Source organism: Amphibalanus amphitrite, unplaced genomic scaffold, assembly GCF_019059575.1.
Source record: "Amphibalanus amphitrite isolate SeventyFive unplaced genomic scaffold, NRLGWU_Aamphi_draft 000164F_arrow, whole genome shotgun sequence".
Classification (NCBI taxonomy): domain Eukaryota; kingdom Metazoa; phylum Arthropoda; class Thecostraca; order Balanomorpha; family Balanidae; genus Amphibalanus; species Amphibalanus amphitrite.
In genome coordinates, this window is record NW_024881659.1 from 732478 (window position 1) to 758994 (window position 26517).

General features: G+C 46.0%; 1 protein-coding gene across 7 annotated transcripts; it reads left to right on the forward strand.

Annotated features, from left to right (window-relative positions):
• LOC122383474 (general transcription factor IIE subunit 1-like) lies at positions 1-26330 on the forward strand. 7 transcript variants are annotated; one of them, XM_043369963.1, is made up of 8 exons: positions 1-156; positions 18266-18405; positions 18561-18727; positions 21840-21968; positions 22147-22312; positions 23561-23712; positions 24239-24536; positions 25262-26330. In XM_043369963.1, coding segments are annotated over exons 1-8 (1248 nt in total). In that variant the 5' UTR covers positions 1-154; the 3' UTR covers positions 25456-26330. The 7 variants fall into 7 exon arrangements, with proteins under 7 accessions (XP_043225898.1, XP_043225899.1, XP_043225902.1 ...); XM_043369964.1 differs by lacking the exon at positions 1-156 and adding an exon at positions 17652-17784; XM_043369967.1 differs by lacking the exon at positions 1-156 and adding an exon at positions 17675-17725.
• Positions 26331-26517: the final 187 nt, after the last annotated feature.

A 26517-nucleotide genomic window follows, 5' to 3' on the forward strand; every position in this document is an offset into this window, starting at 1 on the left:
GAGAAAACGCAGAAACCGTTTTCATTTTTCATTTCATTTCATTTTCATTTTTCAAATGCATTTCAACCGAAAAATGCATTTTAAAAGTATTTATTTAAAGTGTGAAAGAAGAATAATTAGAAGAACATGGATATTTTTGTTCCAATAGCTTATTATGTGAGACATGATCGGTACTAACGGGTACTTCTAAGAAGTAGTGAAGAAGTACCAAACAGCCTGCTCGGCTACGATCGTCAGCTGTCCTTTGGAGCTGGACTTCAACGCTGTAAAAAAAATATGTGCTGAATTAATTTTTAGTTTCACCAAAATATGAGCAATTTATCATTTCTTTTTCACTTTTGTAATTATTGTTGAGTGTAGAGACATGTTGCTAGTTCTGACAATATAAATTATTAATAAAAAAAACGAAATGCGACGGTAAGTATCTGCTACTAAATTATCACTTGAACCAAATATATGGAGAATCTTGCTACCATTGCTTATAAAACGTGCTTATCAATACGTGCATATAGTTGCATCATATTCACATTCAGATTCGCGTGCACATTCGCGGACCCCTTCGATTTGGCTGAAAATTGCACAGCAGATAGACCATGAGCTCCTAAGTGCAAAAATCATTTTTTTATTTACCGACATTACGTATTTTCCAAGTTATTCACGTTTGTTTTACTAGTACAATATTCTGGTTAGTAAACCTTCCCGGAAAAATCGGACCTCATCAAATTTCAAGAAAATTTCAGAAATGATTAAGACTGAGTAGTTCTTTACAAAAAACTAATTTGCATCAAACGCGGTTGCATAGTTTTCTCAGGAGAAGTCTCTAAAGTTCAAGGTCGTTCAAGGTCATGCAATTTTTCTCACTTTTTGGAGTCGTTTTACACGTGACAGCTTCGTATTTATGAAGGGCATTAGCTATACATACTGCAATAACAATATACTTAAGCACCAGAGGCATTGTTAGACCAAAGGGCGAAAAACAGTCGATAAACCTATTGAGCTAAGCCAAGAGGCAAATACAAGTGATATTCAGATTTCCCGTCCTAAAGTGAACTTGCCGGACCCCTCCGATTTCGCTCAAAATCACAGGAATGATGCTCCTTGACCTCCTGAACACGAAAATAGTGCTCCTTTTGACCGACATCAAAGACTTTTCCAGATATACGCATGCGTGCACATTCAAATTGTATATGTTGCATATGGCACGTTGGGCGGACCCCTTCGATTTCGCTCAAAATCACAGGAATGATGCTCCTTGACCTCCTGAACACGAAAACAGTGCTACTTTTGACCGACATCAAAGACTTTTCCAGATATACGCATCCGTGCACATTCAAATTGCATATGTTGCATATGGCACGTTGGGCGGACCCCTTCGATTTCGTTCAAAATCACAGGAATGATGCTCCTTGACCTCCTGAACACGAAAATAGTGCTACTTTTGACCGACATCAAAGACTTTTCCAGATATACGCATCCGTGCACATTCAAATTGCATATGTTGCATATGGCACGTTGGGCGGACCCCTTCGATTTCGCTCAAAATCACAGGAATGATGCTCCTTGACCTCCTGAACACGAAAATAGTGCTCCTTTTGACCGACATCAAAGACTTTTCCAGATATACGCATGCGTGCACATTCAAATTGTATATGTTGCATATGGCACGTTGGGCGGACCCCTTCGATTTCGCTCAAAATCACAGGAATGATGCTCCTTGACCTCCTGAACACGAAAACAGTGCTACTTTTGACCGACATCAAAGACTTTTCCAGATATACGCATCCGTGCACATTCAAATTGCATATGTTGCATATGGCACGTTGGGCGGACCCCTTCGATTTCGTTCAAAATCACAGGAATGATGCTCCTTGACCTCCTGAACACGAAAATAGTGCTACTTTTGACCGACATCAAAGACTTTTCCGGATATACGCATCCGTGCACATTCAAATTGCATATGTTGCATATGGCACGTTGGGCGGACCCCTTCGATTTCGCTCAAAATCACAGGAATGATGCTCCTTGACCTCCTGAACACGAAAATAGTGCTCCTTTTGACCGACATCAAAGACTTTTCCAGATATACGCATGCGTGCACATTCAAATTGTATATGTTGCATATGGCACGTTGGGCGGACCCCTTCGATTTCGTTCAAAATCACAGGAATGATGCTCCTTGACCTCCTGAACACGAAAATAGTGCTACTTTTGACCGACATCAAAGACTTTTCCAGATATACGCATCCGTGCACATTCAAATTGCATATGTTGCATATGGCACGTTGGGTGGACCCCTTCGATTTCGCTCAAAATCACAGGAATGATGCTCCTTGACCTCCTGAACACGAAAATAGTGCTCCTTTTGACCGACATCAAAGACTTTTCCAGATATACGCATGCGTGCACATTCAAATTGTATATGTTGCATATGGCACGTTGGGCGGACCCCTTCGATTTCGCTCAAAATCACAGGAATGATGCTCCTTGACCTCCTGAACACGAAAACAGTGCTACTTTTGACCGACATCAAAGACTTTTCCAGATATACGCATGCGTGCACATTCAAATTGCATATGTTGCATATGGCACGTTGGGCGGACCCCTTCGATTTCGCTCAAAATCACAGGAATGATGCTCCTTGACCTCCTGAACACGAAAATAGTGCTCCTTTTGACCGACATCAAAGACTTTTCCAGATATACGCATGCGTGCACATTCAAATTGTATATGTTGCATATGGCACGTTGGGCGGACCCCTTCGATTTCGCTCAAAATCACAGGAATGATGCTCCTTGACCTCCTGAACACGAAAACAGTGCTACTTTTGACCGACATCAAAGACTTTTCCAGATATACGCATGCGTGCACATTCAAATTGCATATGTTGCATATGGCACGTTGGGCGGACCCCTTCGATTTCGTTCAAAATCACAGGAATGATGCTCCTTGACCTCCTGAACACGAAAATAGTGCTACTTTTGACCGACATCAAAGACTTTTCCAGATATACGCATCCGTGCACATTCAAATTGCATATGTTGCATATGGCACGTTGGGCGGACCCCTTCGATTTCGCTCAAAATCACAGGAATGATGCTCCTTGACCTCCTGAACACGAAAATAGTGCTCCTTTTGACCGACATCAAAGACTTTTCCAGATATACGCATGCGTGCACATTCAAATTGTATATGTTGCATATGGCACGTTGGGCGGACCCCTTCGATTTCGCTCAAAATCACAGGAATGATGCTCCTTGACCTCCTGAACACGAAAACAGTGCTACTTTTGACCGACATCAAAGACTTTTCCAGATATACGCATCCGTGCACATTCAAATTGCATATGTTGCATATGGCACGTTGGGCGGACCCCTTCGATTTCGTTCAAAATCACAGGAATGATGCTCCTTGACCTCCTGAACACGAAAATAGTGCTACTTTTGACCGACATCAAAGACTTTTCCGGATATACGCATCCGTGCACATTCAAATTGCATATGTTGCATATGGCACGTTGGGCGGACCCCTTCGATTTCGCTCAAAATCACAGGAATGATGCTCCTTGACCTCCTGAACACGAAAATAGTGCTCCTTTTGACCGACATCAAAGACTTTTCCAGATATACGCATGCGTGCACATTCAAATTGTATATGTTGCATATGGCACGTTGGGCGGACCCCTTCGATTTCGCTCAAAATCACAGGAATGATGCTCCTTGACCTCCTGAACACGAAAACAGTGCTACTTTTGACCGACATCAAAGACTTTTCCAGATATACGCATCCGTGCACATTCAAATTGCATATGTTGCATATGGCACGTTGGGCGGACCCCTTCGATTTCGTTCAAAATCACAGGAATGATGCTCCTTGACCTCCTGAACACGAAAATAGTGCTACTTTTGACCGACATCAAAGACTTTTCCAGATATACGCATCCGTGCACATTCAAATTGCATATGTTGCATATGGCACGTTGGGCGGACCCCTTCGATTTCGCTCAAAATCACAGGAATGATGCTCCTTGACCTCCTGAACACGAAAATAGTGCTCCTTTTGACCGACATCAAAGACTTTTCCAGATATACGCATGCGTGCACATTCAAATTGTATATGTTGCATATGGCACGTTGGGCGGACCCCTTCGATTTCGCTCAAAATCACAGGAATGATGCTCCTTGACCTCCTGAACACGAAAACAGTGCTACTTTTGACCGACATCAAAGACTTTTCCAGATATACGCATCCGTGCACATTCAAATTGCATATGTTGCATATGGCACGTTGGGCGGACCCCTTCGATTTCGTTCAAAATCACAGGAATGATGCTCCTTGACCTCCTGAACACGAAAATAGTGCTACTTTTGACCGACATCAAAGACTTTTCCGGATATACGCATCCGTGCACATTCAAATTGCATATGTTGCATATGGCACGTTGGGCGGACCCCTTCGATTTCGCTCAAAATCACAGGAATGATGCTCCTTGACCTCCTGAACACGAAAATAGTGCTCCTTTTGACCGACATCAAAGACTTTTCCAGATATACGCATGCGTGCACATTCAAATTGTATATGTTGCATATGGCACGTTGGGCGGACCCCTTCGATTTCGCTCAAAATCACAGGAATGATGCTCCTTGACCTCCTGAACACGAAAACAGTGCTACTTTTGACCGACATCAAAGACTTTTCCAGATATACGCATCCGTGCACATTCAAATTGCATATGTTGCATATGGCACGTTGGGCGGACCCCTTCGATTTCGTTCAAAATCACAGGAATGATGCTCCTTGACCTCCTGAACACGAAAATAGTGCTACTTTTGACCGACATCAAAGACTTTTCCAGATATACGCATCCGTGCACATTCAAATTGCATATGTTGCATATGGCACGTTGGGCGGACCCCTTCGATTTCGCTCAAAATCACAGGAATGATGCTCCTTGACCTCCTGAACACGAAAATAGTGCTCCTTTTGACCGACATCAAAGACTTTTCCAGATATACGCATGCGTGCACATTCAAATTGTGTATGTTGCATATGGCACGTTGGGCGGACCCCTTCGATTTCGCTCAAAATCACAGGAATGATGCTCCTTGACCTCCTGAACACGAAAACAGTACTACTTTTGACCGACATCAAAGACTTTTCCAGATATACGCATCCGTGCACATTCAAATTGCATATGTTGCATATGGCACGTTGGGCGGACCCCTTCGATTTCGTTCAAAATCACAGGAATGATGCTCCTTGACCTCCTGAACACGAAAATAGTGCTACTTTTGACCGACATCAAAGACTTTTCCGGATATACGCATCCGTGCACATTCAAATTGCATATGTTGCATATGGCACGTTGGGCGGACCCCTTCGATTTCGCTCAAAATCACAGGAATGATGCTCCTTGACCTCCTGAACACGAAAATAGTGCTCCTTTTGACCGACATCAAAGACTTTTCCAGATATACGCATGCGTGCACATTCAAATTGTATATGTTGCATATGGCACGTTGGGCGGACCCCTTCGATTTCGCTCAAAATCACAGGAATGATGCTCCTTGACCTCCTGAACACGAAAACAGTGCTACTTTTGACCGACATCAAAGACTTTTCCAGATATACGCATGCGTGCACATAGTCGTTTTGAGTCTAGAAGCTTCTGGTGGGCAGTTCTAGAAGCTCGACGAAAATGCGGTTCTAACATGTTGTAGCCACGTCAATTTTGCATCGACTGAAACGAGAAACTTGAAGATCAATTCAGTCGTTTTGAGTCTAGAAGCTTCTAAAGAGGCCAATGTTTGGCTATACACCCCGTAAGTGGTCTTTAGGCATACGAGTCAATGCAGAGGTCAACTTAACGGTGTCTCCTGCCTAAACTAAGAAAGATACAGAAACCCGGTTACCACCATTCGATAGTCCTTGAACGTATCTACAACACATAGGAAATTCAGGGTCTTGACGTTTTTGGTCTGGCCGCCAGATGACACCAAAGTTGACATATATTTGCGCCACCTGGTGGGCAGTTATAGAAGCTCGACGAAAATGTGGTTCTGGTATGTTGTAGCCACATCCATTCTGCATCGACTGACACTAGAAACTTGAAGATCAGTGTAGTCGTATTGAATGTAGAAGCTTCTAAAGAGACCTATGTTTGTCTATGCACCCCTTAAGTGGTCTTTAGGCATGCGTGTCAATTCAGAGGTCAACTTAACGGTCTCTCCTGCCTAAACTAAGGAAGATACAGAAATCCGATTTCGCCATTCGATAGTCTTTGAATGTATCTAAAACATATAGGAAATTCAAGGTCTTGACGTTTTTGGTCTGGCCGCCAGATGGCGCCAAATTTGACATATATTTGCGCCACCTGGTGGGCAGTTGTAGAAGTTTGACGAAAATGCGGTTCTAACATGTTGTAGCCACATCAATTCTGCATCGAATGACACTAGAAACTTGAAGATCAATTCAGTCGTTTTGAGTCTAAAAGCTTCTAAAGAGACCAATGTTTGGCTATACACCCCTTAAGTGGTCTTTAGGCATACGAGTCAATACAAAGGTCAACTTAACGGTCTCTCCTGCCTAAACTAAGAAAGATACAGAAACCCGATTACCGCCATTCAATAGTCCTTGAATGTATCTACAACACATAGGAAATTCAAGGTCTTGACGTTTTTGGTCTGGCCGCCAGATGACACCAAAGTTGACATATATTTGCGCCACCTGGTGGGCAGTTGTAGAAGCTCGACGAAAATTCGGTTCTAGTATGTTGTAGCCACATCCATTCTGCATCGACTGACACTAGAAACTTGAAGATCAGTGTAGTCGTATTGAATGTAGAAGCTTCTAAAGAGACCTATGTTTGTCTATGCACCCCTTAAGTGTTCTTTAGGCATGCGAGTCAATTCAGAGGTCAACTTAACGGTCCCTCCTGCCTAAACTAAGAAAGATACAGAAATCCGATTGCCGCCGTTCGATAGTCCTTGAATGTATCTATAACATATAGGAAATTCAAGGTCTTGACGTTTTTGGTCTGTCCGCCAGATGGCGCCAAATTTGACATATATTTGCGCCACCTGGTGGGCAGTTGTAGAAATTCGACGAAAATGCGGTTCTAACATGTTGTAGCCACGTCAATTCTGCATCGACTGACACTAGAAACTTGAAGATCAATTCAGTCGTTTTGAGTCTAGAAGCTTCTAAAGAGACCATTGTTTGGCTATACACCCCGTAAGTGGTCTTTAGGCATACGAGTCAATGCAGAGGTCAATTTAACGGTCTCTCCTGCCTAAACTAAGAAAGATACAGAAACCCGATTACCAGCATTCGATAGTCCTTGAATGTATCTACAACACATAGGAAATTCAAGGTCTTGACGTTTTTGGTCTGGCCGCCAGATGGCGCCAAATTTGACATATATTTGCGCCACCTGTTGGGCAGTTGTAGAAATTCGACGAAAATGCGGTTCTAACATGTTGTAGCCACGTCAATTCTGCATCGACTTACACTAGAAACTTGAAGATCAATTCAGTCGTTTTGAGTCTAGAAGCTTCTTAAGAGACCAATGTTTGGCTATACACCCCGTAAGTGGTCTTTAGGCATACGAGTCAATGCAGAGGTCAACTTAACGGTCTCTCCTGCCTAAACTAAGAAAGATACAGAAACTCGATTACCACCATTCCATAGTCCTTGAACGTATCTACAACACATAGGAAATTCAAGGTCTTGACGTTTTTGGTCTGGCCGCCAGATGGCGCCAAATTTGTCATATATTAGCGCCACCTGGTGGGCAGTTGTAGAAGTTCGACGAAAATGCGGTTCTAACATGTTGTAGCCACATCAATTCTGCATCGACTGACTCTAGAAACTTGAAGATCAATTCAGTCGTTTAGAGTCTAAAAGCTTCTAAAGAGACCAATGTTTGGCTATACACCCCTTAAGTGGTCTTTAGGCATACGAGTCAATACAGAGGTCAACTTAACGGTCACTCCTGCCTAAACTAAGAAAGATACAGAAACCCGGTTACCACCATTCGATAGTCCTTGAATCTGTCTACAACATATAGGAAATTCAAGGTCTTGACGTTTTTGGTCTGGCCACCAGATGGCGCCAAAAATGACATATATTTGCGCCTACTGGTGGGCAGTTGTAGAAGCTCGACGAAAATGCGGATCTAACATGTTTGTAGCCACATCAATTTTGCATCGACTGACACTAGAAACTTGAAGATCGGTTCAGTCGTTTTGAGTCTAGAAGCTTCTAAAGAGACCAATGTTTGGCTATGCACCCCTTAAGTGGTCTTTAGGCATACGAGACTAGTCAGGAGACCTTACCTTTGGGAATCGTTCGCTACCTTTGGCTTGCAGAGCGTTTTCCGTCGTTTGGCCTGATGTTGACCTGGAAGGTCATGACTCTGGAGGTCACGAATCTTGGTGAAGGTATTCTGTGAATCGGGGATTCGTTTGAGACCTTAACTTTGGTAATCGGCCGGTAACTTTGGCGTGTAGGGCGCTTTCTGTCATTTTACCTCGGTGTTGACCTGGAAGGTCATGACCTTTGAGGTCATGAACGTTGGAGAAGGTAGTTCGTGAACTGTGGAATCGTTTGAGACCTTAACTTTAGTAATCGGTCGCTAATTTTGTCGTGCAGAGCGGTTTCCGTCGTTTGACCTTGATGTTGACCTGGAAGGTCACGACCTTGGAGGTCATGAACCTCGGTGGAGGTAGTCCGTGAATCGGGGAATCGTTTGAGACCGTTTGAGACCTTAACTTTCGTAATCGGTCGTTAAGTTTGGCGTGTAGGGCGCTTTCTGTGATTTGACCTTGGTGCTGACCTGGAAGGTCATGACTTTGAGGGTCATAAACCTCGGTGAATGTAGTCCGTGAATCGGGGAATCGTTTGACACCTTAACTTTGGAAATCGGTCGCTAACTTCGGCGTGCAGAGCGGTTCCCGTCGTTTGACCTTGATATTGACCTGGAAGGTCATGACCTTGTAGGTCACGAACCTTGGCGAAGGTAGTCCGTGAATCGGGGAATCGTTGGAGACCTTAGCTTTGTTATTCGCTTGGTAACGTCAAAAACGTCAAGACCTTGAATTTCCTATATGTTATAGATACATTCAAGGACTATCGAATGGTGGTAGCCGGATTTCTGTATCTTTCTTAGTTTAGGCAGGAGAGACCGTTAAGTTGACCTCTGCATTGACTCGTATGCCTAAAGACCACTTACGGGGTGTATAGCCAAACATTGGTCTCTTTAGAAGCTTCTAGACTCAAAACGACTGAATTGATCTTCAAGTTTCTAGTGTAAGTCGATGCAGAATTGACGTGGCTACAACATGTTAGAACCGCATTTTCGTCAAACTTCTACAACTGCCCACCAGGTGGCGCAAATATATGTCAAATTTAGCGCCATCTGGCGGCCAGACCAAAAACGTCAAGACCTTGAATTTCCTATATGTTATAGATACATTCAAAGACTATCGAATGGCGAAATCGGATTTCTGTATCTTTCTTAGTTTAGGCAGGAGAGACCGTTAAGTTGACCTCTGAATTGACACGCATGCCTAAAGACCACTTAAGGGGTGCATAGACAAACATAGGTCTCTTTAGAAGCTTCTACATTCAATACGACTATACCGATCTTCAAGTTTCTAGTGTCAGTCGATGCAGAATGGATGTGGCTACAACATACTAGAACCGCATTTTCGTCGAGCTTCTACAACTGCCCACCAGGTGGCGCAAATATATGTCAACTTTGGTGTCATCTGGCGGCCAGACCAAAAACGTCAAGACCTTGAATTTCCTACGTGTTGTAGATACATTCAAGAACTATCGAATGGTGGTAACCGGGTTTCTGTATCTTTCTTAGTTTAGGCAGGAGACACCGTTAAGTTGACCTCTGCATTGACTCGTATGCCTAAAGACCACTTACGGGGTGTATAGCCAAACATTGGCCTCTTTAGAAGCTTCTAGACTCAAAACGACTGAATTGATCTTCAAGTTTCTCGTTTCAGTCGATGCAAAATTGACGTGGCTACAACATGTTAGAACCGCATTTTCGTCGAGCTTCTAGAACTGCCCACCAGAAGCTTCTAGACTCAAAACGACTATGTGCACGCAAGCGTATATCTGGAAAAGTCTTTGATGTCGGTCAAAAGTAGCACTGTTTTCGTGTTCAGGAGGTCAAGGAGCATCATTCCTGTGATTTTGAGCGAAATCGAAGGGGTCCGCCCAACGTGCCATATGCAACATATGCAATTTGAATGTGCACGCATGCGTATATCTGGAAAAGTCTTTGATGTCGGTCAAAAGGAGCACTATTTTCGTGTTCAGGAGGTCAAGGAGCATCATTCCTGTGATTTTGAACGAAATCGAAGGGGTCCGCCCAACGTGCCATATGCAACATATGCAATTTGAATGTGCACGCATGCGTATATCTGGAAAAGTCTTTGATGTCGGTCAAAAGTAGCACTGTTTTCGTGTTCAGGAGGTCAAGGAGCATCATTCCTGTGATTTTGAACGAAATCGAAGGGGTCCGCCCAACGTGCCATATGCAACATATGCAATTTGAATGTGCACGCATGCGTATATCTGGAAAAGTCTTTGATGTCGGTCAAAAGTAGCACTGTTTTCGTGTTCAGGAGGTCAAGGAGCATCATTCCTGTGATTTTGAGCGAAATCGAAGGGGTCCGCCTAACGTGCCATATGCAACATATGCAATTTGAATGTGCACGCATGCGTATATCTGGAAAAGTCTTTGATGTCGGTCAAAAGGAGCACTATTTTCGTGTTCAGGAGGTCAAGGAGCATCATTCCTGTGATTTTTAGCGAAATCGAAGGGGTCCGCCCAACGTGCCATATGCAACATATGCAATTTGAATGTGCACGCATGCGTATATCTGGAAAAGTCTTTGATGTCGGTCAAAAGGAGCACTATTTTCGTGTTCAGGAGGTCAAGGAGCATCATTCCTGTGATTTTTAGCGAAATCGAAGGGGTCCGCCCAACGTGCCATATGCAACATATGCAATTTGAATGTGCACGGATGCGTATATCTGGAAAAGTCTTTGATGTCGGGCAAAAGTAGCACTGTTTTCGTGTTCAGGAGGTCAAGGAGCATCATTCCTGTGATTTTGAGCGAAATCGAAGGGGTCCGCCCAACGTGCCGTATGCAACATATGCAATTTGAATGTGCACGCATGCGTATATCTGGAAAAGTCTTTGATGTCGGTCAAAAGGAGCACTATTTTCGTGTTCAGGAGGTCAAGGAGCATCATTCCTGTGATTTTGAACGAAATCGAAGGGGTCCGCCCAACGTGCCATATGCAACATATGCAATTTGAATGTGCACGGATGCGTATATCTGGAAAAGTCTTTGATGTCGGTCAAAAGTAGCACTGTTTTCGTGTTCAGGAGGTCAAGGAGCATCATTCCTGTGATTTTGAACGAAATCGAAGGGGTCCGCCCAACGTGCCATATGCAACATATGCAATTTGAATGTGCACGCATGCGTATATCTGGAAAAGCCTTTGATGTCGGTCAAAAGTAGCACTGTTTTCGTGTTCAGGAGGTCAAGGAGCATCATTCCTGTGATTTTGAGCGAAATCGAAGGGGTCCGCCCAACGTGCCATATGCAACATATGCAATTTGAATGTGCACGCATGCGTATATCTGGAAACGTCTTTGATGTCGGTCAAAAGTAGCACTGTTTTCGTGTTCAGGAGGTTAAGGAGCATCATTCCTGTGATTTTGAGCGAAATCGAAGGGGTCCGCCCAACGTGCCATATGCAACATATGCAATTTGAATGTGCACGCATGCGTATATCTGGAAAAGTCTTTGATGTCGGTCAAAAGTAGCACTGTTTTCGTGTTCAGGAGGTTAAGGAGCATCATTCCTGTGATTTTGAGCGAAATCGAAGGGGTCCGCCCAACGTGCCATATGCAACATATGCAATTTGAATGTGCACGCATGCGTATATCTGGAAAAGTCTTTGATGTCGGTCAAAAGGAGCACTACTTTCGTGTTCAGGAGGTCAAGGAGCATCATTCCTGTGATTTTGAACGAAATCGAAGGGGTCCGCCCAACGTGCCATATGCAACATATGCAATTTGAATGTGCACGCATGCGTATATCTGGAAAAGTCTTTGATGTCGGTCAAAAGTAGCACTGTTTTCGTGTTCAGGAGGTTAAGGAGCATCATTCCTGTGATTTTGAGCGAAATCGAAGGGGTCCGCCCAACGTGCCATATGCAACATATGCAATTTGAATGTGCACGCATGCGTATATCTGGAAAAGTCTTTGATGTCGGTCAAAAGTAGCACTGTTTTCGTGTTCAGGAGGTCAAGGAGCATCATTCCTGTGATTTTGAGCGAAATCGAAGGGGTCCGCCCAACGTGCCATATGCAACATATACAATTTGAATGTGCACGCATGCGTATATCTGGAAAAGTCTTTGATGTCGGTCAAAAGGAGCACTATTTTCGTGTTCAGGAGGTCAAGGAGCATCATTCCTGTGATTTTGAGCGAAATCGAAGGGGTCCACCCAACGTGCCATATGCAACATATGCAATTTGAATGTGCACGGATGCGTATATCTGGAAAAGTCTTTGATGTCGGTCAAAAGTAGCACTATTTTCGTGTTCAGGAGGTCAAGGAGCATCATTCCTGTGATTTTGAACGAAATCGAAGGGGTCCGCCCAACGTGCCATATGCAACATATACAATTTGAATGTGCACGCATGCGTATATCTGGAAAAGTCTTTGATGTCGGTCAAAAGGAGCACTATTTTCGTGTTCAGGAGGTCAAGGAGCATCATTCCTGTGATTTTGAGCGAAATCGAAGGGGTCCACCCAACGTGCCATATGCAACATATGCAATTTGAATGTGCACGGATGCGTATATCTGGAAAAGTCTTTGATGTCGGTCAAAAGTAGCACTATTTTCGTGTTCAGGAGGTCAAGGAGCATCATTCCTGTGATTTTGAACGAAATCGAAGGGGTCCGCCCAACGTGCCATATGCAACATATACAATTTGAATGTGCACGCATGCGTATATCTGGAAAAGTCTTTGATGTCGGTCAAAAGGAGCACTATTTTCGTGTTCAGGAGGTCAAGGAGCATCATTCCTGTGATTTTGAGCGAAATCGAAGGGGTCCGCCCAACGTGCCATATGCAACATATGCAATTTGAATGTGCACGGATGCGTATATCCGGAAAAGTCTTTGATGTCGGTCAAAAGTAGCACTATTTTCGTGTTCAGGAGGTCAAGGAGCATCATTCCTGTGATTTTGAACGAAATCGAAGGGGTCCGCCCAACGTGCCATATGCAACATATGCAATTTGAATGTGCACGGATGCGTATATCTGGAAAAGTCTTTGATGTCGGTCAAAAGTAGCACTGTTTTCGTGTTCAGGAGGTCAAGGAGCATCATTCCTGTGATTTTGAGCGAAATCGAAGGGGTCCGCCCAACGTGCCATATGCAACATATACAATTTGAATGTGCACGCATGCGTATATCTGGAAAAGTCTTTGATGTCGGTCAAAAGGAGCACTATTTTCGTGTTCAGGAGGTCAAGGAGCATCATTCCTGTGATTTTGAGCGAAATCGAAGGGGTCCGCCCAACGTGCCATATGCAACATATGCAATTTGAATGTGCACGGATGCGTATATCTGGAAAAGTCTTTGATGTCGGTCAAAAGTAGCACTATTTTCGTGTTCAGGAGGTCAAGGAGCATCATTCCTGTGATTTTGAACGAAATCGAAGGGGTCCGCCCAACGTGCCATATGCAACATATGCAATTTGAATGTGCACGGATGCGTATATCTGGAAAAGTCTTTGATGTCGGTCAAAAGTAGCACTGTTTTCGTGTTCAGGAGGTCAAGGAGCATCATTCCTGTGATTTTGAGCGAAATCGAAGGGGTCCGCCCAACGTGCCATATGCAACATATACAATTTGAATGTGCACGCATGCGTATATCTGGAAAAGTCTTTGATGTCGGTCAAAAGGAGCACTATTTTCGTGTTCAGGAGGTCAAGGAGCATCATTCCTGTGATTTTGAGCGAAATCGGAGGGGTCCGGCAAGTTCACTTTAGGACGGGAAATCTGAATATCACTTGTATTTGCCTCTTGGCTTAGCTCAATAGGTTTATCGACTGTTTTTCGCCCTTTGGTCTAACAATGCCTCTGGTGCTTAAGTATATTGTTATTGCAGTATGTATAGCTAATGCCCTTCATAAATACGAAGCTGTCACGTGTAAAACGACTCCAAAAAGTGAGAAAAATTGCATGACCTTGAACGACCTTGAACTTTAGAGACTTCTCCTGAGAAAACTATGCAACCGCGTTTGATGCAAATTAGTTTTTTGTAAAGAACTACTCAGTCTTAATCATTTCTGAAATTTTCTTGAAATTTGATGAGGTCCGATTTTTCCGGGAAGGTTTACTAACCAGAATATTGTACTAGTAAAACAAACGTGAATAACTTGGAAAATACGTAATGTCGGTAAATAAAAAAATGATTTTTGCACTTAGGAGCTCATGGTCTATCTGCTGTGCAATTTTCAGCCAAATCGAAGGGGTCCGCGAATGTGCACGCGAATCTGAATGTGAATATGATGCAACTATATGCACGTCTTATCAATACACAAATGTTTTATTTCAGACAAGAAGGATTTATTTGCCTGAAGTCTTGCGTCATGTGCTACTGCTTTGATTCCAAAGACGCTCTCCGGGTCGGGGTAATTTAGTTCTTCATCGATCGATAAGAGATTTTGATTCCATTAAATATTGATATCCAAATTGATAAGCTCGGCACCATGGAGTAAGGGCGTCCCCACAGGGGTGACGCAGGAAATATGAATGGCGTTTACACCGACAGTAGTTTCCCACAGCCGGCAATGGGAATCTCCTGTCGGTGTAAACGCCACTATAGTCCCATCCAACTCAAACGCTGAGGAATATCCCCGCACTTTTGAGGACGGAAATCTATGGACCTGCTCGAAAAATAGTGGATAAAATACGGCGAGCTTTCAGTTTTATGGTTGGGTCTCCCTTCCGAGGCACATATTTACGGGGGATATTGGGTCATATTCCCCCGGCGTCCTGATGATCGGCGCCCAGCACAACGTCGAAGGCGCCCTGATACGCGGCACTGCTAGATCTGTGAAGGTGCCCAGGTTGCTGCCGCTCGAATTTTGGTCGCCTACTTAACAAAACCTCTGTTGGTGCCATCTCAGTTTCCTCGAGGTCAGGCAACCTTCACACGTCGTTGGCTACCTTGGCTGGCCGGCGACTCGTTCCCCTCGTGGCGACGCTCTTGACATCCAGTCAAAAGTTGGAGTGGCTGGCGCCCCCAGTGGGGGCCGGGGAAGGGACAGTGGGCCTACACGTTGCTCTCTTCCCGAGCCTATGGTGACTTGGCTCAACTCTCCTCAATAGAATCTGGATTCTGCACGCTGTATTAACATGGGCGTAGACACCACTACGGACAATACGGACAGTGGGTGTGACAATCAGTAGTGCCATTCATATAGAGGGTGGCATATATGAGCGGAGAGGCAACAGTACAGCTGAGCGGAGAGACAACATTAAAACAACAGTACAGCTGGCGTTGCATGGAGCTGCAGGCAACCGGACAGCGGAGGCTTGCGAAAAATAAACAATTCGTCACTTCAACGTATAAACAATAGTATAAAAAGCAACATAAACACATATTCTCATGGTCGAACCCATGCACTAGCGGCTCACGGCGGGCACAGGCACGCAGTGCGGTAGCGGTACCGGATCACACGTCATGGGCGTTGTCTCAGCAGTCAGCATAGGTTGTTATGAGCGGAGAGGCAACAGTACCTACAGCTGAGCGGAGAGACAACATTAAAACAACAGTACAGCTGGCGTTGCATGGAGCTGCAGGCAACCGGACGGCGGAGGCTTGCGAAAAATAAACAATTCGTCACTTCAACGTATAAACAATAGTATAAAAAGCAACATAAACACATATTCTCATGGTCGAACCCATGCACTAGCGGCTCACGGCGGGCACAGGCACGCAGTGCGGTAGCGGTACCGGATCACACGTCATGGGCGTTGTCTCAGCATAGGTTGTTCGCAATCTAGTTGAAGCCTAAGAAGACGGCCAGTGGGGTCTCACTGCTGCTGAGGCGACCTCGGAGACGATGCGTCGCCCCTCCTGTCGGCGACCTGCGGTGAGCAGGACTCCAGATAGCTGTCTGGCACGTTGCCGACACTGCCAGACGCTGTCAGCAGGCCTCACTGCTGCAAGTGATGTGCAGATGGACGCCAGGTGACTTCGTCTGCAGGCGATTCCGGAGACCGCGGCCTCACCAGGCAGTACCACCTGCATCGCCATGTCGGTGTTTCTAGAAATGGAAAAATAACAGTATCGGTGAAGGACAAGCAATACAATGTATTCTGTTTTCCTCTCTTGCAGGTATACATAATCTACAATTATCATTGTTCCTATTTCATTCAACTGAACCTGAAAATTCCATATTGGCACATTGTTTGACAAAATTTGTGTAGTTGGGAACAGGGGCGACGCCACGGTGCGACGACTGGAGGGGACATTGACCATTTTGGAGGGAACGAGGACCATTTCAAGTCGATTCTTTCCATGCAACGTCATAGGCGTAATGTTAAAATTTAAAAAAGTGGAGGGGACGAGATCCCCTCCGTTCCCCCCCCCCCCTGTGGCGACGCCCTTGGTTGGGAAGCAGATTGTTTGAAATACATGTTTGGCTGAACAGTGCAGAAAATATTTCATTGATCACTATAGCTGCAACAAAAATACTGAGACAGAAAACATTTGCGCTTACCTGGCTCCTTAGTCAGTCCCGCACAACGGAAGTGGTACCATTTATCGCAGCCGTCGCATCCGACCATCGGTGCTGCACTGATGCTGCTGCACTCCCCACATTCCCAGCACCTTAGGAGCGTCTTGGCTGTGAAAAGATTACATGAGTCATGGCGCATACATGAATAGTAAGATGTTTTATATGTTTAACATCGCATAGCAAAGACACAACAGCTGGGAGTCAAGTGTAAGCCAAAGTGTAAGCCCTGCCATGTTTTGCAGACTGGATTTTAAGCAAGAAAAGCTTTGCTAAAAATGACGCTTGACGAAGCCTCATCCTACTGGGCTGTCTGACATGTCTCCCTGTAAAAAGCATGTGGCCCTTATATTGTATATATGATGAATATGTTAATAATGCAGAGAAAACACAGTATAAATTATACCCAACGTTTCATCTTAATCGACTTTGTCAAGGGTGTTTGAACAGCTTGAGATGAGTGAAGTGTAAGGGTACCTAGGTACATCTGAAAATAAACTGAATCTGCGTTCAATAAACATTGATTTTGATAATAAATTTCACAAATCAACTGCTAATAACAATCATACTAAAATAGCACGACAGATAACTAACAATCGCATGAAGAACTTCTTGATTCGCCTTGACATTGTCGTCCGAACGAATGTTGTCTGAAGTTACACATTTGTCTTTTCTGCGCAGCATCTGTGTTTGCCATTTACCGCACCAATGTTCGCCAGCGGTGGTGACTTTTCCTTACCTGCTCACGAAACGTCATACACGACATGACGTCACCCGAAGACGTCATCAAAAAGTCCAGCTCTTAGGCGTGTCCCTCTTACCTCGTATTGCCGGTAATTGCGGGGTATCCTACCATCCATGCCCGCTCCTGGTAATTTGTAATTTGAAATAATTATTATAAATTATAATATCTTATTTCTCAGCCACTGCGTGAGTACGATTCTTCCTATTTCCATAAAAGTTTAATATCTAGAAAATAACGATTTAGGTTTTCTGCAAAATGCAAAGAAAAATGGGAACACAAACAAGGGATGAAATGACAAGATTCTTGTTCTTACAGATTAAGATAGCTATGAAACAGATTAACCAGTGCGCGATGGGCTAGGCCTTGGGTCAAATTGCAATTGAAATAGTTAATGCATGGGCTAAAATTGTTAGTATTATTTATTTGATAATAGAGCGGGCATGGATGGTGGTCAGGAATGTTTACACACCCTTGTTTTCACTAGAGTGTAGTTTACCAGAGCAGATTTTATAGGAATTAACTAATATCTGAATGAGGATGAATGGTGCATAGGGTATGAGTTAGGCCACACACAGGATTAGGATCTTCCTTCAAGTTGCAGCTGAGGTTTGTGGTCTTGGTTTAGCTTTGTTGTCTGTTGACATGTCTTGTTCCTGCGGTTTGCAGGTCAGCACAGAAACTCAGCATGGGAAGTGAATTTGTTACTGAAGTGCCAAGCTCTCTCAAGCAGCTTGCACGTCTGGTGGTCCGAGGCTTTTACAAGATAGAGGATGCTCTTATTATTGATATGCTGGTCAGAAACCCATGTAAGTATTTGTTTTTTCAGCTGTCAAGCATGATTTTGAAAGGTGGACTGGCTGACACCAATAAATAATGGAGAACAAGTGTGGACAATGGACAGTGAGCATTTGGTGTCATGCCATGTGTGGTAATGTTTTCCTCATTTTTACTTCATTTGCAGGTATGAAGGAGGACGACATCTGTGAATTACTCAAATTTGAGCGCAAGATGCTTCGAGCAAGGATAGACACATTGAAAAATGACAAGTTTATTCAGACAAAGATGAAAATGGAAACAGGTCCAGATGGAAAAGCTCAAAGGCAAAACTATTACTACATCAACTACAAGGTGACTCACATTTGCTCAGTTGATTTATTCTTTATGAGGCTCGCCACACCTGGTGGCCACCTGGCGAGTGTCGCCTGTTGCCAGGTGTTCACCTTTCTTACTGATTCATCACTAACATACTTGTTTATTGAGCTAAAAACTGAAAATATTCAGTGTTAACCCATTAGATACGCTTGGCAGCTTTTGCTGCCACAGGACAAAATAGCGCCGCATTCCTAAACGTTGCGGTGAACTTTCAAAGTTCTCACCCGAACGGAAAACGAAAACAATGCACGTCATGTGCGCTCCGAATTATTGATCGAGAAAGCGAATGTGCTGAGAAATAAACAATTTATCGCGCGGGTGCAAGGGGCGCGCGATGGCGGCCGTGCGGCGGACACCAAAGAAGTCAGTTGCGAAGGTGGTGTGAATAAATGTTACCTTTTTATTATTGATTATTGTAAAGAAATGTGTGATTATCAATGGGAAGAGCTTAGGTGCGACATGAATTTCTCTAAGTATCGCCAATCGTGCGTTATATTTAAGTGGCAGCAAAAGCTGCCAGCCGTATCTTACGTAGTCAAAAATGGAGCAGTTACGTCCTTTTTGCTATGTCATTCGTAAGTGAGCAACAATGTCTGGCTTTATGGCTCATAGTGTAATGCCCCAGTTCTTTGCTTTTCCAAAAATGGTCATTGCCGGGGTTTCTGCTATTTATTCTTGTCTGCAGAGCATTGCATACCAACACACTACCAGGCGTGTAATGTATTCCGCCATTGCTGAAGCAGGGACGTTGAACGGAGTGGTGCCGAACAAACTGTCATCAGAGGCGCCATCCCTCAAGGGGCGCGCCGTCGCCTAAGGGAAGGTGGTGCCGTGACTCTATAGATGAACGGGAAGAGGGGCGCCTGCTAGGCTTGTTGGGGCGCCTTTGAGGCCTAACTATGGGGTCGCCCCCGCCCCGCTCCCGCCTCCCATGCAAAAGAGGGGCGCCTACGAAGGTCATGACCATAATGGCGCATCTGCACGAAAGAGGGGCGCCTGCATGCCGAAGAGGGGCGCCTATGAAGCCCAATGGGGCGCCTCTACGAGAAAGAGGGACACCTGTAAGGTCTATAGGGGTGCATGTAATGTCCATAGGGCACCTTTGTGCGAAAGAGGGGCGCATTGCATATGAAAAAGAGGCGCATTGCACAAGAAAGAGGGGCGCCTCTGAGACCTATAGGGGCGCATTTGATGACCAAATGGGCGTTTACATGGGAAAGAGGGGTGCCTCTAAAGCTTAAAGGGACGTCCTCCATGTGAAAAAGGGGCGCCTGGGACTTCAGCGCCCTTCCGAGCGGTCCGAGGTCGCCGGAAAGTTTGCATATGTCCAGCTCCTGCTGCAATATCCTCCAAAATAATTCGATTGGGTTTAGGCCAGGACTGTTCCCTAGCCAAGTGTCCTTCCCCCAGATATCGGACAGGTGGTCCTGGCACCGCCTAGTTCCGGAAGATCGATGAGATGGAGTACCGTCCAGCATGAAAATGCTGTCCGACCTGCGGGACACCATGCGCCGTTGGAGCACGGGGTAGTGGTCTTTTAATGCCAAATGCACGCTTTTCCAGTATGTTTTCTAGGTAGTAGTCGGGATCGACTTCGTCTTTTGCTAGATCACGTCCAGCTGGTTCAGCTCAGGCCCTGCTAGGGCATCGTGATCGTTCGACATACCATTGCGGCGATAATATTTCGCAGAACTCTGTCGGAACTTGGGCCGCGTTTTCAGCCCATGCTCGTTTTGGGGGTCCGTGTGGTGAAACCATTGAAACGGAGACTCGTCGCCGAACTAGACCCGCTTCTACATACCTACTCCGTTTCCACTCTTCTACCGGCCAGATTCTCCGTTTCGTGCAAATCTGAGGGCTCTGGGCTTGCTGATTTTCGTTATTTTGGCCGCACCAATAGTCAGGCGCCTTCAGTCCAAGGGCGTTCCTCCCTTATCAATGGACAATATTATCCGAGTGATCATTATGAATAAGACTTCAGATTCTCCGCAGAATGGTCAGACTTCCCAGGTGCTTTCTTCATGACGATCTTGGCGACGGTTGAGAGTTGAGACGCAGGAGGACCATGCTGATTGGGGCTTATGCGTGACGCTACTTGTCCCCAAACTTCTTCCACCAGCGCTTGTTGGTGAAAACGGGGGCTTAGAAGTGTGAGGCAGCGTCCTTCCATGTGTTGCCACTTGCCAGCTTGGAGCATGCCAACAGCGCAACTACGAACCTCTCAACTGTAAAGCTAAACCTTTATGCTTAGACGTTCAGTAAATGCGCCGTTCAATGGTTAATTAATTACCCATGCCAGTGACCCCCATTGGTAAATGTCAGATTTTCAGATAATCTCCGCTTCAGAGAAAGACTCAGGGACACAATTCGTTGAAAGGAACGCGATATTTAGGAGCACATTGGAAACACGCCAAGTTGCTTTAAATAAACGGTCGACGGAAGTCATCAAAACCTTCGTCGCATCCTATATAAGATTTTGTGGGGAGGGGAAGCGCGTGTGAGCTGAAATAATGAGAGAAAGAACATGATCTCTCAGAACGAGCTGAACTGTTAGCTGAGGTCTGGATTTTGAGTTCATTATTCTTGAGAATTATTGGCTACGGTCGTTATTTGCAGGCTACGGTCGAATGGAAATCCGAACAATTACACATATTCAAGATCATATCTGGTACGTAAATAAAATAGTTCGTGAAAATTGTACATGCACCAACAGGAGACACTCTGTGGCAAAGGTTGTTGGTATCGAAAGATCATTTCCTCGCGGTTTTGATATGTTTGTGCTTTGAAATGTGACAAACCACTCCATTTTTGACTATGTAAGATACGCTTGGCAGCAAAAGCTGCCAGACCGGAAACGTACACTTCCGGTTTCGTGCTCTGGCTAAAAATGCACATGTTTTCTCCTAAAGGGTGCCTGACAAACATATGTTAAAATCGCAGTGAAAGTCGACAAAAAAGTTTTCGGCTCTAATGGGTTAATTAATAGCAATACAATAAGTAGCAGGCAACATTTGAATGGTCCCTAGACATAGTTCTAAAATCACTTGAGATCTTATCTACATCTTTCACATGATTTTATCATTTTCAGATATTTGTCAATGTAGTCAAGTACAAGCTAGATCACATGCGTCGGAAAATGGAAACTGAAGAACGAAATGCAACCAGCCGGTCAAGTTTCAAGTGCCCGAGCTGCGAGAAAACCTACACTGATTTGCAGGTCAGCCGTTATATTCATATTCCCCGCTGTTGTGTTTGTTACGGAATAGGCCGCGGAATCGTGAGTTATGTTTACGATTCTTTGTGCTGTATTTGTGTATTTTGATTGTATCTCGATTTGCACCCTACACCGCCACCGCTCACGCTGACCCTGTTGGCCCGGTCCGGCACGGTCTCAGGCGGACCAGCTGTTTGACCCGGCCACCGGCGAGTTTCTATGCACGTTCTGCAACACGGCTGTGGAAGAAGACGAGGCGGCCATGCCGCGCCAGGACTCGCGCATGATGCTCGCTCGGTTTAACGAGGTTATGGAGCAGCTGTTCGTGCTGCTGCGGGAGGTGGAAGGTGGGTGCGAGAGATGGGTGGCGTGTGGGTCTGATCGGAACCGGAAGGTGGAAGGTGGGTCCGGGCTAAAGATGGAGGATGGGTCCGTCGGGGAAGGAGGTTGAAGATGGACCCGTAATTTGGGAGGCAAATGGAAGTTGGGTCCGGTCGGGAGGGAGGTGGGTCGGGTCGGAGATGGGTCTAGGCATAGGTGGGCATCGTTCCCCAAAATTGTAACTTCGTTACTCGTTCTTCCGTTCCTTCACGACGTGACTCCCGTTACTCGTTCCTTCGTTCATCTGCAAATAATGTAACGGAAGTTCTTTAGTCCGTTACTCCGTTACAACAAAAGAAAAACGCGTTAACATGTTGTGTATTTCACACATTTCTGAGACCATTCAGACACAAAATAAACCTACCGAGAAAACGGAATGCCCACCAAATCTACCAAGACAGCGATCACTGTCTGGACGCTAAATCTTGGAACGTCTGGTGGTTCTGATGCGCATCACTTGTCCCCGGCCAGATGCCGGTTGCCCTTCACGAACACTAGACGTTCCAGGTTGGCATCTGAGAGGGTAGCCCTTTTTGCACTTAGCACATCTTTTCCCATCGAGAACATGCGCTCGGCGCTTGAAGGGACGCCCGTGCTGAAATTTGCGAACACATGCTGCAACGCCAGCTCCTTCCGGAAGGCCAGGTCACTGAGGCCATCTTCCTTCTTCAAGACAACTTCGAGCCAAATTTTTATAACAGCCTTGGCCACATACTTCTCTATATAGAGAAGAAGTCTGTAGAAGTCTTCATATATAGAGAAGTCTGTGCCTTGGCACTTGACTTGCTTGAACTGTGACTGGTCTCAAGTTTACTAAACCTAACACATTAGAATACGATAAAACTTAAACTTCGCTGCCACATTGATGTCTGTGGGTTAGTTGAAAGATTAACCCGCTCGGAAAACGAAAAGTAACGGAAGAACGGAGGAACGAAGGAACGGGCTAAACTGTAACGGAGGAACGAGCAACCACTGTAACGGAAGTTACTTGGTCCGTTACCCTTTTTAAAATGTAACGAGTCCGTTCCTCCGTTCCTAAGAATTGTAACGGCGTTCCGGAACGGAGGAACGGATCGTGCCCACCTATGGTAAGAGGTGGAAGGTGAGACCGATTGCCCTGGGTCACGATGTCCCTTCACTGCGGATAAAACGCCGCGAATGGCCCTCCGCTCCTCATGGCTGACGTTCTCCGACGTTGTGCCGTCCGGCCGCAGGTATAAAGCTGGCGCCGGAGATTCTGGAGCCGGAGCCGATCGACATCCAGGACATTCTGCACCGCGACGACCGGAAGAAGGCGCGCAGGGACGGCCCGGCCGGCGCCGACGGCATATGGTCCGGAGAGGCCACGCGCAACGCCGGCTTCAACGTGAGTGTGCGGCCGAGAGATGAGTTACGGCTGATCGGGGTGCTGACGGCACGGACCGCGGCGGGGAATGACATAGGAGTGGCACTCTACAGGCTGTGAGGCGTCACAAACTGGCTGGTATGGGGATGAGACGGAGGATCCTAACGTTTTGCGAATGGTGATGATGGGTTCTGGGGCCGATTCGAGATGGCGCACTAGGAAGCTAGTAAGACTAGGCGGCCAAGTGACACTTGAATGTAGTGACACTAAGCGGTATTTTACACCAATCGGCTAGTGGCTCAGCGCGAACCGAAATCGCATAGTGACGCTTGAAATCAAGTGTCACTAGGGCCTTAGTGCGCCAACGCGAATCGGTCCCTGGTTAGTTGTGATGTTGCTTGCCCGTCTTGAACTGGATTCGTAGCTTACAAATAGTTCGTATTTTTATCGTAAGAGCCTGCCCTGGCCCTATCTATCGTGTCGTAGCCCTGGGCCTATCTATCGTATGCGGAATTTCTGACAGTCGTGTTCTGTGTATTTACCGCAGGACGAGACCACGGTCAACATCAACATGGAGGAGGAGGGTGCCGCGGCGCCGGAATCGACGCGCAAGGAGCGGCCCGTCTGGATGATGGAGAGCACCGTCATCACGGAGGACGCGGACGCCACCGAGACGGCCGCCGACACGGAGGCGGCCGGCGCCGGCGGCGACGAGCGCGGCCGCGACGACATCATGTCTGTGCTGCTGCAGCACGAGACGCGCGAGAGCCGCCGGCCCGTGGTGCCCGGCCAGGACAGCAGCGACGAGAGCGAGCCGGAGGTGGTGGCGCCGCCGGCCGCCAAACGTGAGTGGTGCCGGCTGGGGCGGACTGGCGCACGGCTTACGGCTATCGGCCGGCTGCTCCTGGTGGCGAATTATCGCTGAAAACCTATAGTTCGTTTTTTTTTCTAAGTTCGACCCTCACTGTAAACGTCTCTTTGAAAAGAGCACGAGAATTGCTAACCGAAATACTGAGAAAAAATGAATGGCGCACAATGATCTCACAGGCGATCAACTTTTACCAAAATTATTTCTACCTCGCTCGGCGCTCCTATTTTCCAGCCTCTCAGTTCGTATTTGCCTATAGTTACAACTCCTAAGGTATGGACGATTTGTCAAGAATTATAACTGAATTGATAAAACCTCACACGACCTTTTATATAACAATACATCATCAGTGTTCAAAACTTATTTTGAAAATATTTTCATGTCTCTAATACAATGTGCGCTAACCAGTTTTCTCAGTAATTCAGCTAGTAATTCTCGTGCTGTGTTCAAAAAGATGTTAACAGTGAGGATCGAGCTAAAAAAAAAACGAGCTATAATAACGTCACCTGATTTTTGCGCACGACTTTCTAACTATTTTCTCGTTATCATCGTTAACTGATAAATGTCGATAGTTTTTATATGATACATTTTTGTTTTCTCTTTTGAAACTGCGGCCTATTCCATTCCACTAACTGACATTGTGCGTCAAGGATAGTGCGTCGCAAAATCATGTGTCTGACCTTCCTCCCGTCCCCCGCGCAGCTGTTGCCGAGGCGAGCGACGTGGAGGAGTTCATGGACTCGGACGACGACGACACGTCGCCCACCGTCCAGGTCGGCGCCGAGCGCATCGCCATCAGTGACGTCACCGATGACGTCATCGCGCGGATGACGGCCGACGAGAAGGAGGCCTACATCTTGGCCTACCAGGACTACTACTCGCACATCCACGAGTAACGTGCCGGTGTTAGTGTACTGTGTCTCATCAACTGTGTCATTGCTATGAGTGTTTCATGTTGGTCATATCGTCGACATAACCCATCATGTTTCATTGAAGAGAGTTGGGCTCGGTAGGTCAGCCGTCAGACCCAAGCAGGGCGCCTGGGACTGTCTTGGACGTTCGAGTCGCCAGCTTTGGACGTACAAACACCGAGGGAGCTGGGCTAAGGCTGGCAGGGTCGCTTCCCGCTATTGTGTGTCAGGGATCCAAAAGTGCATCATCAAAAGCATGTGGTGCGTATAGCCTTGTGATCTATTAGTAGGGCGGTGTGCGTTGGCTAGCCGTGCGGTTGGTCCTGGTGCGGCGAGTCGAGCTATCCGGTACCGGTAGGCTAGTGCGGCGAGCCAAGCTGTGTGGTTGCTCGGCCTATCGATGGAGAGCGACCACATTGGCTGATGGTCCGGCCGGCTGGCCTGGCGTGGTCAGTCGGGAATCGGCGCTGCTATTGGCTGCGATCTTTGCTGATCGACCTACTCCTTGGTAGGCGCTGGTGTTATATTAGCACACAGGACCACCGTGCGGTGTATTGTGTACCACTACTATGAACTCGAACTGTGAGCTGGGCGCCAATCCCAAGCGATTCACCATTGTCAAAGGCTGTCGAGAGAGACCGTTCTATGTCGAGTTGTTCTACATACCCTGGTCGAGACGTTGCAAAGGCTACCAGTTAATGCGCCGCAAGTGTCAGCGCAGTCTATAGCCTTGAGCGCAGTGTCATGTAGGACTAGAATGGAATCGAGTGTAATACATGCGGTGTATTAATTTGTTGTTTGCCGATAATCGATATGTTGTTTGGTCTATTCGCGGACAAATGTATCTATCCACAGCTCAAGGCTTGAAGGGTGATCGCACTTGGATGGTTACTTTCATCCCTATCCATAATCGCAAAAAGGAAAATGTTTGTACGCTGTGTCGAAGCAGCGGTATGGTATTTGGCCTCATCGCGCAGTCCTTAGCTTACCATATCTCGCGCTGACGTCATAAATATGGCAGCTTGGTATAGATGACACCAAGATGAT

What these genes read in the sequence shown, in the direction of transcription:
- LOC122383474 (XM_043369960.1), top strand. Translation starts at nt 17,891, where the DNA reads ATGACAAGATTCTTGTTCTTACAGATTAAGATAGCTATGAAACAGATT. An exon ending in TATGCTGGTCAGAAACCCAT is followed by an intron (nt 18,406 to 18,560) that starts GTAAGTATTTGT and finishes CTTCATTTGCAG; the next exon opens with GTATGAAGGAGGACGACATC. An exon ending in CGCGCAACGCCGGCTTCAAC is followed by an intron (nt 23,713 to 24,238) that starts GTGAGTGTGCGG and finishes TATTTACCGCAG; the next exon opens with GACGAGACCACGGTCAACAT.